This window comes from Equus przewalskii, chromosome 13 (genome assembly GCF_037783145.1).
Source record: "Equus przewalskii isolate Varuska chromosome 13, EquPr2, whole genome shotgun sequence".
NCBI classification, from domain to species: Eukaryota; Metazoa; Chordata; class Mammalia; order Perissodactyla; family Equidae; genus Equus; species Equus przewalskii.
Window position 1 is genome coordinate 88,528,107 of NC_091843.1, and position 16,451 is coordinate 88,544,557.

Consider the following 16,451-nt stretch of genomic DNA (forward strand, 5'->3'; position numbering starts at 1 on the left):
GGCTCCCCCTGCTGACGGCGCGCGGCCCCGACGTGCGGCGCGCGGCTCCCTCGGCTGGCGGCGTGCGCGTGCGGCCCCCACGTGCGGCTCCCCCTGCTGGCGGCGTGCGCGAGTCGCCCCGACGTGCGGCTCCCCCTGCCGACGGCGTGAGGCGTGAGGCCCCGACGTGCGGCTCCCCCTGCAGCAGGGCGCGGCCCTGACGTGCGGCTCCTCTGCCGACGGCGTGAGGCGTGCGGCCCCGACGTGTGGCTCCCCCTGCGGCGGCGCGCGGCCCTGACGTGCGGCTCCTCTGCCGACGGCGTGAGGCGTGCAGCCCCGACATACGGCTCCTCCTGCGGCGGTGTGCGGCCCAGACGTGCGGCTCCACCTGCTGGCTGCGTGCGGTGCGCGGCGAGACCGCCCAGCGGGACCGCCTCCCGGGCGCCGACCGTCGCGGCAGTCGCGCCCTCGGCCAGCCGTGCGAGGCCGGCTCCGGCCACGAGTGTTCTTTCTGGCTCGGCGCTTCCGCCGGCCCTCAGAGCGTCCTTCTGCGCGGGAAGGGGGCGTTGGAGGAGGAGGATAGGAAGACGCCGAGTGGGCGGCGACGATGGAGGCAGGCGCCCAGGCCCCGGACTGGGACAGTGATGAGACTGTGGTCGCGGGGTCGGTGACGGAGAGCGACCCGGAGGAAGAGGAGCTGCCCTGGAGACGGTGACGCGTTAGGCCGGGCCTGGCGGCGGGCGGCCCTGGGGCTGGCGTGGCCGGGCGCTCGCGGGCAGGCTTGGGGCCGGGCAGCCGGGGCTGGGCGAACAGGGGAAGGGACGAGACCGCCGCCCTAGCCCCCCGTTAGGGCAGAGTGAGCTGTGCAGTGCGCGGCCCTGAGTCCCTCTGCACAGGCCGAGAAGTCTTGGGTCTGGACTCCCCGGATGCATTTTGCTTCAAGCAGCTCGTGGCTCAGGTCTAGGAGATGGTTAACGTAGTTTCTCTCGGGAAAGGAATGTGTGATGGGGGAACTGGGTACTTCCAAACTGGAAACGGATCGTTTCATAAGGATCCCCAAAGCCGGTAGTTGAGCTCATCAAAGTTTCTAGAACATAGCTAGCCCTCTTTGCTGGATGCAGGGAAAGATAGAAGAGGGGAGGCCCCTGCCTTTGAGAAACCTCCAGGCCGGGAAAGACACCTGAGCAGGTCGTGGCAGTCCGATGTGGGGCGTCCAGGGATGGAAGGATGCCCAGGCTGGTTAGGAGCGGAGGGACTCTTAACCTAGGTGGTCGTCAGGCTTTGCTGGGGTTGACTCCCGAATAGAGGCTGGAAGGAGGGTCAGGAATTAGTCCGGTGAAGGAGGGGAGGTCTTCTAGGCCAAGGGGACTGCACGGTGGGAGGAAGCATTGCCTTGTGTGTGTTGGGACGTACAAACAGTTAAGTCTCACGGAAGTGTGAAATGGCGAGGTGGGGACTGGTGAAGGATGAGCCTGGAGAGGAAGGCAGGGTGAAGTGTCAGCCTTCCCACATCCTGCGTGTGTCCTGGCGGGGTGCTTGTAAGATGTTAAGTGGAGGAGCAGAGTAATCAGATTTTCGTTGGCTCTGGCATGCCCTTGACCAGGGCTTCTGAAATTTCCGTGCCCTTATAATCACCCCAGAATCCCGTTAAAATGTGGATTCTAGTTCAGGAGTTCCAGGGTGGGGTCTGAACTGCTGCATTTCTAACAGGTTTCCAGGGTAAAGTCAGTTCTGTTAGAGCAGGGGTCACCTTTTGCAAAACAAGGCTATAGAGGTTAGTTTTGGCATCAAAGTAGTAACAGACTGGGATTATGAGAGCTCAACTAGGAGCAAGCAGTGGGAATGGAGGGAAAAGGGCAAATCTGAGAAATCCTACAAAGTAAATTTGGCAGGAGATGGTTGATAGGATTTGGAGCATGAGGGAAGGGCAGCGGTAAAGGATGATACCCAGGTTTTTGGCTCTTTTATATATACACACAGTAATAGTTGCTCTTGTTGGTGTACAGGGAGCATTTTGACTAATTGGAGTCTTACAACCACCAGCACAATCAGGGTCCACAACAGTGCCATCATTCCAGAAAAAACTCCCTTGTGCTGCTCCTTTGTAGTCAGGTCCCCTCTCCCCCATGTAAATCATTGTTCCCATATATGTAATATATCATCTTAACTTCATCTGCTTTCATTCCTGCCCCCCCCCCCCATCTTTGGTACTTAGCAGTTTGATTATGGTGTGTCTGGGCGTGATTTTGTTTGTGTTTTTCCTGTTCTGGGCTCACTGATCTTCTTGAATCTGTAAATTTGTGTTTGTCACCAAACTTGGGAAGTTTTCTGTTGTGATTTCTTCATATATTTTCTTTCTGCACCAGTCTCTCTCCTCTCCTTCCAGGGCTTTAAATGATGTGAATGTTAGACTTTTTGATGTTGTCCCCCAGATCCCTGAGGCTCTATTAATTAAAAATTTTTTGGGGGGGGCCAGCCCCGTGGCCGAGTGGTTAAGTTTGTGTGCTCTGCTTCAGCAGCCCAGGGTTTTGCTGGTTCAGATCCTGCGCGTGGACATGGCACTGCTCATCAAGCTGTGCTGAGGCGGCGTTGCACATGCCACAACTAGAAGGACACACAACTAAAAAATATTCAACTATGTACTGGGGGGAGGGGCTTTGGGGAGAAAAAGGAAAAATAAAATCGTTAAAAAAAAATCCTTTTTTCCTCTCAATTCTTCAGACTGTGTAATTTGTATTGCTGTATCTTCAGGTTCACTTAATCTTTCCTTTGTCATCTCTATTCTGTTGTTGAGCCCATCTGGTGAAGTTTTAATTTCAAATATACTTTTCTCTTCTAAAATTTCCATTGGCTTATCTTTTACAGTTTTTATTTTTCTGCTGAGAACTCCAGTGTTTTCACCCATTTGATGAGTGTTCACCTTTATCTCATAGGAAATTATTATGATAACTGCTTTAAAGTCTTTGCCTTGTAATTCCAACATCAGGTCATGATGGGTGGGGAGTTGGCATCTGTTAATTACCTCTTCTCTCAAGAATTTGTCAGATTTTCCTGTTCTTTGCAGTAATTCTGGATTATATTGTATATTTTGAATATTTCTTTTTTGGATGCTTGGTTGTGTTAAAATCCTCTGGAAGGTGTTGATTTTTGTTTTGACAGGCAGTGAGCCTGCTTAGGTTGTGACTGCACGTTCTGTGTTGCCTTCTGTGAGTGGTGGTTACATCGGTCCAATTTTCAGAGCCTTTGCTCTGCTGTTTGAGTTTGACTCATGTAGCACTCGGGTTAATCTGGAACTTGGGCAGTAGTTAATGTCATAGTTCAGTTCTCTAAGCCTTTGTTATCCTTCTTCGAAGCTGCTCCACATGTTGACAGCTCAGCATTGAGACTGGAACTTATGTTCGATCGTACACAGAATTAGGTGATTGCTCTTTCCTGCTCTCTTTTCCCCAGGATTCTCATGTGCTCTTCCCTGTGGATACCCGCATGCTGGTTCATATGACCAGAAAGACCTAGATTTCTCTGAGTGTTAGCCTTCTCACTGCAGAGCAGTTCCCTGCAGTGGGGGCCACCTTCAGGGCAAAGGGTTAAGAGAGAGAAGAAAATAAAAGAGATTTTCTCCATATTCTTCACAGTATGGTTCCTCCAGCTGGAGAGACAGGTTTTCTCTTGGGTTTTAAGTGCCAAAGCTGCCATGGTTGGTAGCAGTAGAGTTGTGAGGCTAAAGAGAGAAGACAAATACAAGAAAACCCAGGGATTCCCCCCACACCTACTGGCGTTCAGGGATCCCTTTCCTTAATCTTCTGGAGAAAGATAAGGGTTTTCTACTGGAGTTTTTACTGACTGTGCCCACTGTGCACTTCTGGGATGAGGCCTTCCATCAAAGCTGGAGACAAGGGGCCAGCCCGGTGGTGCAGCGGTTAAGTTCGCACGTTCTGCTTCTCGGCAGCCTGGGTTTGCTGGTTCAGATCCCGGGTGTGGACATGGCACTGCTTGGCAAAAAGCCATGCTGTGGTAGGCATCCCACGTATAAAGTAGAGGAAGATGGGCATGGATGTTAGCTCAGGGCCAGTCTTCCTCAGCAAAAAGAGGAGGATTGGCAGCAGTTAGCTCAGGGCTAATCTTCCTCGAAAAAAAAAAAAAGCTGGAGATGAAAAAAGGACCAAAAATTAAAACAAAAAACAAACTGTGGCACTCACGTATTACAAGGTTGTTATGTCGATTTCAGTTTCAGTCCCCAGTCTACCTGCTGTTGTTTACTTTTCAGATTACTCCTGTAGGTTTTTAAAGATACTCTACCAGAGTTTTTAGTTGTAGTGAGTGGACAAATACACTATAGATGCCTCACTCTGTCTTGGCTGGCCAATCTTTTTTTTTTTTTTTGGCTCTGATTCATTTAAAAATGATTCTCTGCAGTGCCATAGAAACATCATTCTTTCAGACATCATAGCCCAAGGTTTAAAATTAGTATTCTTTTTATTAGCATGGCATTACAGTCAAAGTCTAAGCATTGCTGGAGCTGAATGCCATTGTTTTCTGGTTTTTTCCTTCATCTTCATTGCTTACTTGTTTGCAGTTCATTCTGGCCGGTTTTCCTGCACAAGCTCCCAGCTTTGACTGGAATGAGGAGCACAGATCCTAGTAGAGAAGAGATCTCCAATGGGCAAAGCATTATATAGTTTCACATAGCTGAATAATCCTTAAATGTTGCAGCTATTAAGGTCTTTTTGCTAGGAACTGAGAAAGGGTTCAGTGAGCTTTGGGACTGGAAAAGGCGAGGCTTTCAAAGAATCAGAATGCCAGTTGTTGCCTGTGTCTGAAATAGCACTCTTTGAGGGCCTCAGTTTGGTCCTAGCCCGCCCTCTGGAAACTGGCCTAAAATGCATCCAGTCCTTTTTGTGGCTTGGTAGGTGTTGCTACTAATCTTCTGGAAAAATTCAAGTTGCTGATTAGTAAGATGTTGTTTGCTTGTTATTTGTTTTCTGAGAGGCAGGATTCATTTTTCCTGTGTATGCCCTGGGAGCTTTTTAAGGGGCGAAGTGAAGGGACACAGGGATGGATGCTAGACTTCTCTGAATAGATCTGGTTTTGTCCTTTTGTCTTTGGAATGATGTAAGTGGTTTACATAACTATAATTACAAAACAAAATTAAATCTACATAAAAAAGAATTTCTAAAGAGCAAAAGCAAGATGAAACAGTTGAACCTAATTATGTATTGATTTGGTAGCATAATTACAGAAAAAGGAATTATTTTAAATGCCTTTAAAACATAGAATTTAGCTCTACATGCTGAACAAGGTGTACACTAAGGACATAAAGAGTTACAAAATAACTTTTTTCTGTAATCACATTGTTAATAATAATGTTTAGTATGTACTTTGAATATAATAGCCCATTCAGAGGAACCAAGGCTCCGTGAGAAATGACCAGTTCCAGGTCTAAGGCAGGAGATGTGTAAGATGAGCCTGGGATATTTCATCCTGGGAAGCTAGGGAAGACTAGTGGTGCATTGGTTTGCTCAGGTGGCCACAGAAATACCATAGACTGGGTGGCTTAACCAACAGAAATTTATTTTCTTCAAGTTCTGGAGGCTGGAAGTCCAAGATCCAGGTGCTGGCAGGTGTTGCTTTCTCCTGAGGGCTTGCTCCTTGGCTTGCAGGTGGCCACCGTCTTGCTGTGTCCTCATATGGTCTTTCCTCCATATACATGTATCCCTGGTGTGTGTGTGTCTCTCTTTTTATATGGACACCAGTCATATTGGATTAGGGCCTCACCCTTATGGCCTCATTTAACCTTAATTACCTCCTTAAAGGCCCTGTCTCCAAATGCAGTCACGTTTGGAATTAGGGCTGCAAGATATGAATTTTAGAGGGATGGAATTCAGCTCTAACAAGTGGTTTCATGTCAAACAACCCATGAACCACTTTGACGAGGCTCCCACCAGCTAAAAATAAGACAATTTGATCACTGACGAGAATAGTAACAGCAGTGTATTTAAATCTATGAGTTTATAATGGTCTTTAGAAAAACTTATTTCACTATCTGCAAACTAGTATAGAAAGAGAAGCAGGCATTTATCTTGCCTTTCCTATGCAAACTATACCTAAGTGACATGGCTGAGAAGGTAGCTTAACTGAATAATTATATAGTTGACAAGTGAAAGTTTTAGTATGTATTTCCATTAATAAATGAAGAAAGTGATAAAGTAGAATATCACCATTTTATATACTCCTGATAAGATAATGAATAGACTGAGGCAATGGTCATCAGTGGCCACTAAATCACAAAAAGAGTGACAGCCTTCCTGTTGAGCATGTGACATCTGTTGCCAATCACCGGGAGTGGAAATCAGATACTTCTGCCCGCTGCATCTTGGTGTTGGAGTTACCAAGGAGAAAACAACATTTAAGCACTGTCTGGAACAACACTTTACTCAGAAAAGACAACAAAATCAGCTTCACTAGTGGGCATTGGTCTCCCATGGCCACTGGTCACTGTCTGCAGCTGATGCGGGGCCATTGGCCTGCGCACATCCCTCCTGTGCCACAGAATGAAGGACTTCATCCTCTCCCCACAGAGGACAGATAGAGGAGTGGGCTTGGCCAGGTGCCATATGACACATCGGCTTAAACCGAACAAAGGGGTACATACTGCATTTGAAACGGGGAAAGGGATTCCCACATGAGGTGGTAAGTCCAGCACAGGCTGGGAGGATGCTTTATCTCTTGGTGAGAAGGCGTTCCGTGCCCAAGGCTGAGACGGGCTGGAAAGACTGTATGCACACGACTGCGTCTCCCAACACACCTCATTAGCTCCTGAAGGAAGTACACATATGCCCCCTCAAATTGGACTTGAATCAGATCAAACTTCTAGATCTGTTAACCTGTTTACAGGAAATACACAGGACAGAGGAACATGTTAAGTGACATGCAATCAGCAAATCCAAAATGTGGGAAACTCTGTAGGAAAATCAACCCAGTTTCTTCAGTAAATAAATTGCAAAGGCGTGAGTGGGGGAAGGAGTAATTTATAGATTTAAAGAGAGACTTAAGAGACATAGCAACCAAATGGATGCCATGCACCTTGTTTGGATCCTGTTTGAACAAAATGACTGAAAAGAGACATTTGGGGAAATGTGACTACAATCTGTTTATTAGTTTTCCATTGCTGTATTACAACTTACTCTAAAACTTAGTGTCTTAAAACAATAAACATTTATTATCTTATAGTTTCCATGGGTCAGGAGTCCAGGAGTGGCTTAACTGGGTCGTCAGACTTAGGGACTCACAAGGCTGCGTTTATCTCAACGCTTCGTGAGAAGGATTCCCTTCCTCCTATAGTACTTGTAAGACTTAGTTCCTCTTTGGCTGTTGAATTGAGACCTTGGTTCCTCTCTGACTGTTGAGTGGAGGCCTCCCTTAGTTTCTTGCTACTTAGGCTTCTCCACAGGGCATTTCACAACATGGCAGCCTGGCTTCCGTGAGAGGGGAGAAGCAAGAGAATAAGAGAGGGGGAGCAAGATAGAAGCCAGTGTCTTTTTGTAACCTACTCTCGGAAGGAACAACATCCCAACATATTTGCTGTATTCTCTTCTTTAGAAGAGTCACTGGATCCAGTCCATACTTAAGGGATGGGTTTATACAAGGCATAAATACCAGGAGCCACTTGAGAGGCTGCTTGCTACAGACTGTAGATTGAATAATATTAAGAAATTATTGGCTTGTCTTAAGTATGATAATTATGGTTTTTTTTAAGGTGTGATTATTACAGTTATCTTTGGAAAGTCCTTATCTTTTAGAGTTGCATACTGAAATATTTCCAGATGAAATGGAATGAGATATCCAGGATTTGCTTCAAAATAACCCAGTGGAAGACTGGCAGAGGGTAGCAAGCATGGCAGAGGGATTCTAGAGGAAAGAATATTGGCTGTGTACTTATAATTGTTGAACCTAGATAATGAATATACTATTGTCTCTTTTTTTGTTGATATTGTAATTTTCCCTGAAAAAGTAAGAAAGAAAATGAGCAAGTAAGTAAACAAAAAAACCCCTTAGTACCAAATCATATATTCACATCTTAGTACACTGTGCATTCTTGGATTCTGGAAAGGTTTTTCAAAATTTTATTTTTTATTGTGGTAAAATATATATAACATTAGATTTAGCGTTTTAACCATTTTTTAATAAAGATTTTATTTTTCCTTTTTCTCCCCAAAGCCCCCCGGTACATACTTGTGTATTTTTAGTTGTGGTTCCTTCTAGTTGTGGTACGTGGGACGCCGCCTCAGCATGGCTTCATGAGTGGTGCCATGTCCGTGCCCAGGATCTGAACTGGTGAAACCCCCAGCCACTGAAGCCGCTGAAGTGGAGCCCGTGAACTCAACCACTCAGCCATGGGGCTGGCCCCAATTTTAACCATTTTTAAGTATACAGTTCAGTGGCATTAAGTACATTCACATTGTTGTGCAGCCATCACCACTGTCCATCTCCAGAACTTCTTCATCTTCCCCAACTGATACACTGTTCGCGTTAAACACTAACTCCCCATTCCTCCCTGCCCTCGGCCCCTGGCACCCACCCTTCTGCTTACTGTCTGTGAAACTGACTACTCTGGGTACCTCATAGTGGAATCAGGCAATATTTGTCCTTTTGTGTCTGGCTTATTTCACTTAGTATAATGTCTTCAAGGTTTATCCATGTTGTAGCATGTGTCAGTATTTCCTTCCTTTTTAAGGCTAAATAATAATCCCTTGTATATGTGTACCAGATTTTGTTTATCCACTCATCTGTTGATAGACACTTGGGTTGCCTCCACCTTTTGGCTCTTGTGAATAATGCTTCTCTGAACATGAGTGTACAAATATCTGTTCAAGTCCTTGCTTTCAGTTATTTTGTGTACATACCCTGAAATGAAATGACCGGATCAAATGGTAGTTCTGCGTCTGATTTGTTGAGGAGCCACCACACTGTTTTCCACGGTGGCTGCACCATTTTACATCCCCATGAGCAGCGCACAAGAGTTCTAATTTCTCCATCTCCTGGCTAACACTTGTTGTTTTCTGTTTTTGTTTTTGATTGTAACCATCCTAACTGATGTGAAGTGATATCTCATTGTGGTTTTGATTTGCGTTTTCCTAATGTTTAGTAGTGTTGAGCATCTTTTCATGTGCTTATGGCCATTTCTCTATCTTCTTTGGAGAAATGTCTGTTCAAGTGCTTTGCCTGTTTTTGAATTCTGTAAGGGCTTTTTAAATAGAAAAGATAAACACTGAAGTTTGCCCAGGAACATACTCACTGTGGTGTATCGTTGTTACTTCTTAGTTTTGTGTCCCTCTCTAGATTTGAAGCTTCTTGCTGGTGAGAGCTGTGTGTCTTCTCTCTGTTACCTCGGTGCTGCCTAAAACATAGTAGGAAGTGAATCCAAAAATTAAAGGAATTCTGTCATTGTGTATTCTGAAAACATACACTCAAATTTAACTCTGGGATTTTAATCTCAGATTCTCTGTGGTGTAGAGAAACATGAAGGAAAAAACCCGTCAGCACTGGTCCGTCAAATCATCTTCTCATTTCATGTCCCTTCAAAAGCAATATTGATATTTGTCCCTTAATCCCAAGTATCCAAAAACAGCAGAATATTTGTAAAAATGAATATGACCATGTGAATAAGTCTTTATTTTTCGTCTTGGATAAGTTTTTAACTAAAGGATATATTTCTGAAAAAATACTTTGACATAGAAATATTAATAGTGGTGCAACTAAGAATTTTAGCAAGTTTAGGTATAATAAGAAATGATTAAATTGTTAGTCTTTCTTTGGGAAACATGATAATAATCTGTACCTTCTTTTTTGATATTTGAAAGGTTGCTCTTTGATCAAGACACACATCTTACATCTGAGTTCAGTTTCCATCCTGGTATAAGTGGAACGTGCAAAGGTGAGAAAGAATTCTTTTTCACTAAGTAGTTCCTTTAATTTCTCAAGTGTTATTATTCCATTAACTGCTTTTATACTTACTTGCTCTTTAACTTTACACAGTTAGTTTCTTATAAGCATCTGTAATAGACCCTAAAGTTGGTTTAAGTCTATTAGTATAAGAACAGCAATGGGATCGTAACTTCTGGAAGATGTTTACGACTCCTGGAGGGCTGCAGAGATCTGGAAGTGGCACTCAGATAGCTGTTCTTCCCCACATCTCCAGCTTAATCCTAGAACCTGTCAATCTGCAAAAGTAAATAGCACTTTTTAACAACCAATCTGATTATTTCAGACTGAAATTAAGGTACAAATACCCTTGGTATAATATTTTTATTTAATTAATTTTTAATTGAGGTATAATTGACGTATAACATCATGTTAATTTCAGGTGTACAACATAATGATTCAATATTTGTATTGTGGAATGATCACCACAGTAAGTCTAGTTAGCATAGTCTATTATGTTAGTCTAGTTAACGTAGTCACACAATGTCTAGGTATATATATTTTTAACAAGTGCCTTTCACTTACCAATTCTCCATACGTCCTGAGTCCACTTCTATGTCAATTTAAGTGCTTCTAGAAAAATCTATCATTGATCATCACTGTTCAAAAAGATCAATTCTGCAGTAGCTGTTTAAATTAGAGGTTATTTCCTTTTATGATTTCTTCTTGTGAGCCATTTTTTGTTGTGGAGGATGTCTGGAAATAGGTGTAGAATAGAAGAAAAATTTCCCTAAACACCAGGAAGATCTTCTTTTATGTATAGTTCAGAGTCTTTTTCTGTACATCATCTCACCTGATACCCCAATGGTAAGTTACAGTTTCATCTTGGAGTGGTTTTCCTGCATGTAATTGGAAGGGACAGTGTGTAATAGTGGTCTCTAGAATCTGTTCTTAGGATGTGTGAAGTGCCACTAGGAAGAAGTTAGACATCTGTTTTAATATTCCAACCAAGTTTTTTCTTTCCCTTTCGAAATGGATAGACCTTGATTATTTTTGATAATTTTTAAAAGTAAAAAATGTTTTTAAAATACAGAATTATATAGTGTAGAAAGTGAAAGGTTCCATCCCCTACTCTTCTGCAGAATTCCACTCCCAACAATTGGTAGTGTTTAGTATTTGTATATCCTGCTAGACTTTTGTATGCCGATATGTATGTCTTTTTTCATAACTGATATTGTATTACATAGATTTCTTTGCTTGTTATATTGATCTACCTCAACCTTTCAAATTGCTACCTATTATTCCATTGTATGATATACCCTTATTTAATAAATTGGTATTTTTATGTTTCTCAATACTATAACAAATATGAATATTCTAATACTTGCTCCTTTGCCTGCTTTTCTGATTATTTCCTTAGAATAACTAGCTAAAGTTAGATTTCCCTTTAAAGGATGTACATGTCAGATCTTGACATATATCGCCCTCTAAAAAAGATAGCTTTTTTGCTCTAGATCCAACACAGGACATCTTCAGTCTTTGCTAAACTGGTAAATAAAAAGTATCTGATCATTTTAGTTTGCATTTTTGAAAAATACCACAGTTAGGCATATTTTAATATTGACCATTCATAGTTGTTTTTTGTGTGTGAATTGCCTTATATGTCTCCTAATTATTCTCACTTTATTATTGATTTATAAGAGCATTTGATGTATTAAGGATAGCAAAACTTTGTCATATATATGCAAATAGTTTTACCCAGGTTACTAGTTTTAATGCTGTTCATGATATATTTGTACAGAAATTTTAAGTTTTTATGTCGTAAAATCTGTCAGTCTTTTAGGGTTTCTTGTTTTTTTCAAACTTAGAAATATTTTACCTACTTCAACTATTTTCTTTTGTCTTTATTCCTATTTATTGTATTTACAGTTTTTACATTTATATCTTTAAGCTCTTTTGAATATTTTGGCATATGGGAAGGTAGTTCTGTAACTTCATTTTTTCAAGTAGCTAACCAATTGCCCCAAAACTATCTATTGAATAACGTATCTTGTTACTACTGTTTAAAATACCATGAATTTTCAATTCTCAGCTATTTATAGATCTGTTTCCCACTTTTTGATTTGTTTCATTGATCTGTATGACTATTTCTACTTATGTGCCATCCTGCAATATTTTAACAACCTTAGATTAGTACATTTCTATATTTGGTAGGGAAGATCTCCTCCTACACAGAGTAGCTGGCTATAGCGGTCATCCTCAGCTTCTTTGGTACAAACAGCAAGCTCAGTGAAGTATGAAACTTTGCCCACCACTTTACCCTCTTCCATCTTTTGTTGGTGGGATTGGCTCTGAGCTGGGTGGTTTTCTGGGATTCTGATGGAAGAAATCCACGTAGTTACTTCTGAAGAAGCCCTCCTTTTCCTGTGTTGAATGACAAGCTGCTTACCAATGTTTGGTTTCCCTTTAATCCATTTCTATCTTCTAATCTATAGTGAGTATATTTCCTTTTTTTCTCATTGCTGCTTCAGTTTTGTTTTTTTTTTAAACTAATCATTTCTTTGGATTCTCTCTAGGAACTGGAAAGGGAAGAAAAGTTAAAATATGGGCTCAATTTGCCATCTTAAAAACAGAAACTCTGACTTTCCCTGAATTATATACTAGCATTATGAGTTTTTTAAAATGACCTAAAATGAAATAAAAAGAAGAAAGTATTCTTTGTAGTGGGGTTTAAATCTATATAACTTTCTATACATATCTTTTCCATTCATTCATCCTGAAACAAAGAAATATCAAGTACTGTTTTATTCAGTGTAGTATATTTGTTTCTTTCTAGATAATAATTTAAAAACCTTGACACATAAAAGAGGTGTTAGGAAATTATGATTTACAAGATGATTTTTAATGACATTTTGCAGTGTCTGTAAAATCCTTGGGTCATTGTCAAAGCAGAGCCATAAAACTGTTGCAGATGATTTATGAGTGTATTTCATTCTAGGCACACCTTCTCCGGAGATTCACCTTGGGTTCAAACTCGGAGAGGATCCACAAGAGCAAATGAGTACAAATAAGACGATGCCTGTTCTTAGTGAGGATGCAGTCTTGCAGGTGTGTAGCATATTGATTAATACATACTTATTAGAAATTGGAAATGCTGTTTCCAAGAGTGGCAAATTACTAAGGATTAATTATTTATGTCTGTTGTTTTGCTTATTCTTTCTTCTCTTAGTCAGTTTTTTCTCCTTTCTTAGCCATTCTGTTTCTTTGCTGCAACTTTAGTGAAAGCCAGTTGTTTTAGGAGGGGGAGGGGTTAAAATATTTCCCTTCTTCCCTGTATTTTTCTTTCTGGCAGAGATGTGTAAGCGAGAGAAATAGAAGGTTAAAATAGGGTATAATAATTACAAACAATTGCCTTAGAAGATTTGAAGAGTTAGTGAATGTATCTTGCAAAGATTTGTCATTGGATAGTAAATCAGCTGTCTGCTGTTTATGGGCTTGTTGTAAAATTAGGATAAGAAGGATAAATGAAGTACTTGATGTTTGTCCCTCTCTTTCACCTTCATGGGAATTCATTGGTAGTAAAATAGATACCTTCTTTAACACTCCCCTGCCCCACTTTGTTTTGTTAGATAATATAACCAAAGTGTTTAAACATCTGTAGCAAATTTTAATTAATATTGTTTAAAAAATTGGCACACATTGCTGTTTTCACTTTTGTGTGTGTGTGTGTTTGAAGAAGATTGGCCCTGAGCTAACATCTGTTGCCAATCTTCCTCTTTTTACTTGAGGAAGCTTGTCCCTGAGCTATCATCCATGCCAATCTTCCTCTATTTTGTATGTGGGATGCTGCCACAGCATGGCTTGATGAGCTCTGTGTAGGTCCGTGTCCAGGATCTGAACCCATGAACCCTGGGCAGCTGAAGTGGAGTGCATGAACTTAACCACTGCACTACCAAGCCAGCCCCTCACAGTCTTTACATTTATTCTGTGAAAATAATCCTTTAGAAATTTAACTGTATGAGAGGAATTGATTTTATCAAATGAAGAAATGGAGAGACCAGAAAGAGTGCTTTCCTAGAGTCATTTAAAGAAAAAACTACATTGTTTTAGAACTTAAATTTGATTTCTGAATAAATTTTTAAAAATTACTAAATAGATTTATAAATAAATTCTTCCTTAATACTCAGCTACAGTATTGATATTTCAACTTCAAAACAGACTGTTTTAGAAATGATGGACTATTTTAACTAAGGACAAACTATGAAGGAATAGAGGATCTTCGGTTTGACATACATCATGCTAGTTTAAAAAACACAGATAGCAGTCTTTTAAAATTTTCATATTCATCGTTTTTGTTGGGTCTTGCAATACCTTTCCTTGTTCTTTACATGTGCTATATGGCAAGCAGTTTTTCAACTTTCCTTAGAAAGATTTTGATTTTGTTTGGAGAGTTTAACAATATGTCTGGAAAGGTAATTGGAGACATTGGTATCTATCAAAATTAGGAGATATGATAGTTAATTTTATGTGTCAGCTTGCCTGGGCTGTGGGGTGCCCAGATAGTTGGTCAGACGTTACTCTGGGAGTTTCTCTGAGGATGTTTTTGAATGAGATTAGCATTAAATCAGTGGATTTGAGTACAGCAAAGTGCTCTCCATAATGTGAATGGACCTCATCCAGCCAGTTGAAGGCCTGGATAGAATAAAATACCAGGTTCCCTGAGCAAGAGAGAACTCTCCAGCAGACAGCCTTCAGACTGCATCTGCACCATCAGCTGTCCTGGGTCTTGAGCCTGATGGCCACACTGCAGACTTGGACTTGCTAGTTTCCATAATCACATTAGCCAGTTCCTTGTAATAAATCTCTTTGTGTTTATGTGTGTATCCTATTGGTTCCGTTTCTCAGGAGAACCCTGACTAATACAGGGGGTATCACTGGTCTTACTGTAGTCAGTGTTTGACCATCTGCAAAATACTCTTTGACAGGGAATCGTGATTATTCAGTCCTGTGGTTATTACAGTAAGCTGCTTCTTCCACTTCCTGTTCTGAAATATGGGACTCTTCATCTCAGAGTTATGAATCCAGGTTAAGTCTCACTTCTCCTTTCTGTGGCTTCCACCTTCCACCCTTATTCGTATGTAGAGGTGAAATTAGTTAAAATGAACATTGAACAGAACCTTGAAAGGGAAATGAACAATCAGAGGCTTGTTTGATGACTGTGTAATGGAAGAAGGATTGTGGTTGGCAAGGCCAGAGCTCGTGGAGAGATTGTGTATACAGTTGTATGTCGCTTAATGACAGGGATCCGTTCTGAGAAACACGTGGTTAGGCGATTTTGTCATTGTGTGAACGTCATAGAGTGTACTTACACAAACCTGGATGGTTACAGCCTACTACACAACTAGGTTGTGTGGTACTAATCTTGTGGGACCACTGTCATATACGTGGTCTGTTGTTGAGTGAAATACCATCACGTGGTGCATGATTGTATAAATACTGAAGGGTCTTTGTAAGCCCCAGTAGGTAGGTCATATTCTCTCTTACTGGCTACTTTTCTGGGACATAAACAGCTGGACCACCCAAATGCAGGGTGATTTTTCAAAACTTAGAGAACCGCTTGACTCCCTACTGTGCTGATCGCTAATGCCATTGGGACCCTTGTCCTAACTCTTTAACTCATCCTGACCTGCTTTAATTCTTCGGATCCTAGAACTGCTGTCTTTGCCCAGAGTTGCAATTGCTTAGCAATGTTTTGGGAAGGAATGGAATGGAAACAGGGCCTGGGCACCTGACTCAGCCAGAGTAAAGACAGTTCTCATTCAGTGGTTAAATCACTTTGTGTTTAAGTTGTTCTTAGATACTGGTGAAAGGAACTTAAAGTGATCATGTCAACATTTAAGAACACTGAAGCAATGTGGAGATGGTACCATATGAAACTCTCTAAAAGGCAATCATTTGGATATTTGGAAATATTAAAAAATATTTATATAGATAACCAAATTTGGGTGCCTCAGTCTGAGGGAAAGGTATTTTAAATAAATGTTACCAGTAACTCATCCAGATGATTAAAATGCTTCATACCAGGAACGTGTATTCTGCTCTGCTGACTTCAGGGTAGTTTGTGTGGGATGTCTGGTGCCTCGTGGAGAGCCAGGGCGGTCACTGGCTGGCCAGGCTTCTTCCACTCCACTCCCAGGAGTCCATGGTTTAGTTGAAGAGAATGATCTCAGATGGTAGAGGATTGTTTTTCGGTTATGGATGTATAAATAGATTTGCCTCTTTTCCTGCTTCTCCAAATTAACACATTTAATTTAAACTCTAGTCTCTTACACCCTACCCTCAACAGATAAAAGAAAACAAAACTGTAGAATTTAGTGGCCTGGTCAAAGTACAGGGGTATAGAGTCAGGAGAAAAATGGCAGTCACATATATCAAAAGGATAGATAGTAATTCAGATCCCTTAAGAAAGAATTGATTGAAGTGTATCCTTGCATTTTGTCAATTAACGAATGAGTGAACTATATCCCACACTATATTCAGAGGCGTTAGCTCTT

General features: G+C 41.5%; 1 protein-coding gene across 4 annotated transcripts in view; it reads left to right on the forward strand.

Annotated features, from left to right (window-relative positions):
• Window positions 1-16,451, forward strand: part of ANKRD31 (ankyrin repeat domain 31) — a 174,520-nt gene that overhangs the window by 48,144 nt on the left and 109,925 nt on the right. For 2 of the 4 annotated variants that reach the window (XM_070571629.1, XM_070571632.1), the window contains exons 1-3: window positions 37-690; window positions 9,837-9,910; window positions 12,896-13,005. In XM_070571629.1, coding sequence (XP_070427730.1) covers window positions 587-690; window positions 9,837-9,910; window positions 12,896-13,005 — 288 coding nt within the window. In that variant the 5' untranslated portion in view covers window positions 37-586. Of the gene's footprint in view, window positions 1-36; window positions 691-9,836; window positions 9,911-12,895; window positions 13,006-16,451 lie in introns of those variants that run through there. The other 2 variants (XM_070571630.1, XM_070571633.1) reach the window with 2 other exon arrangements.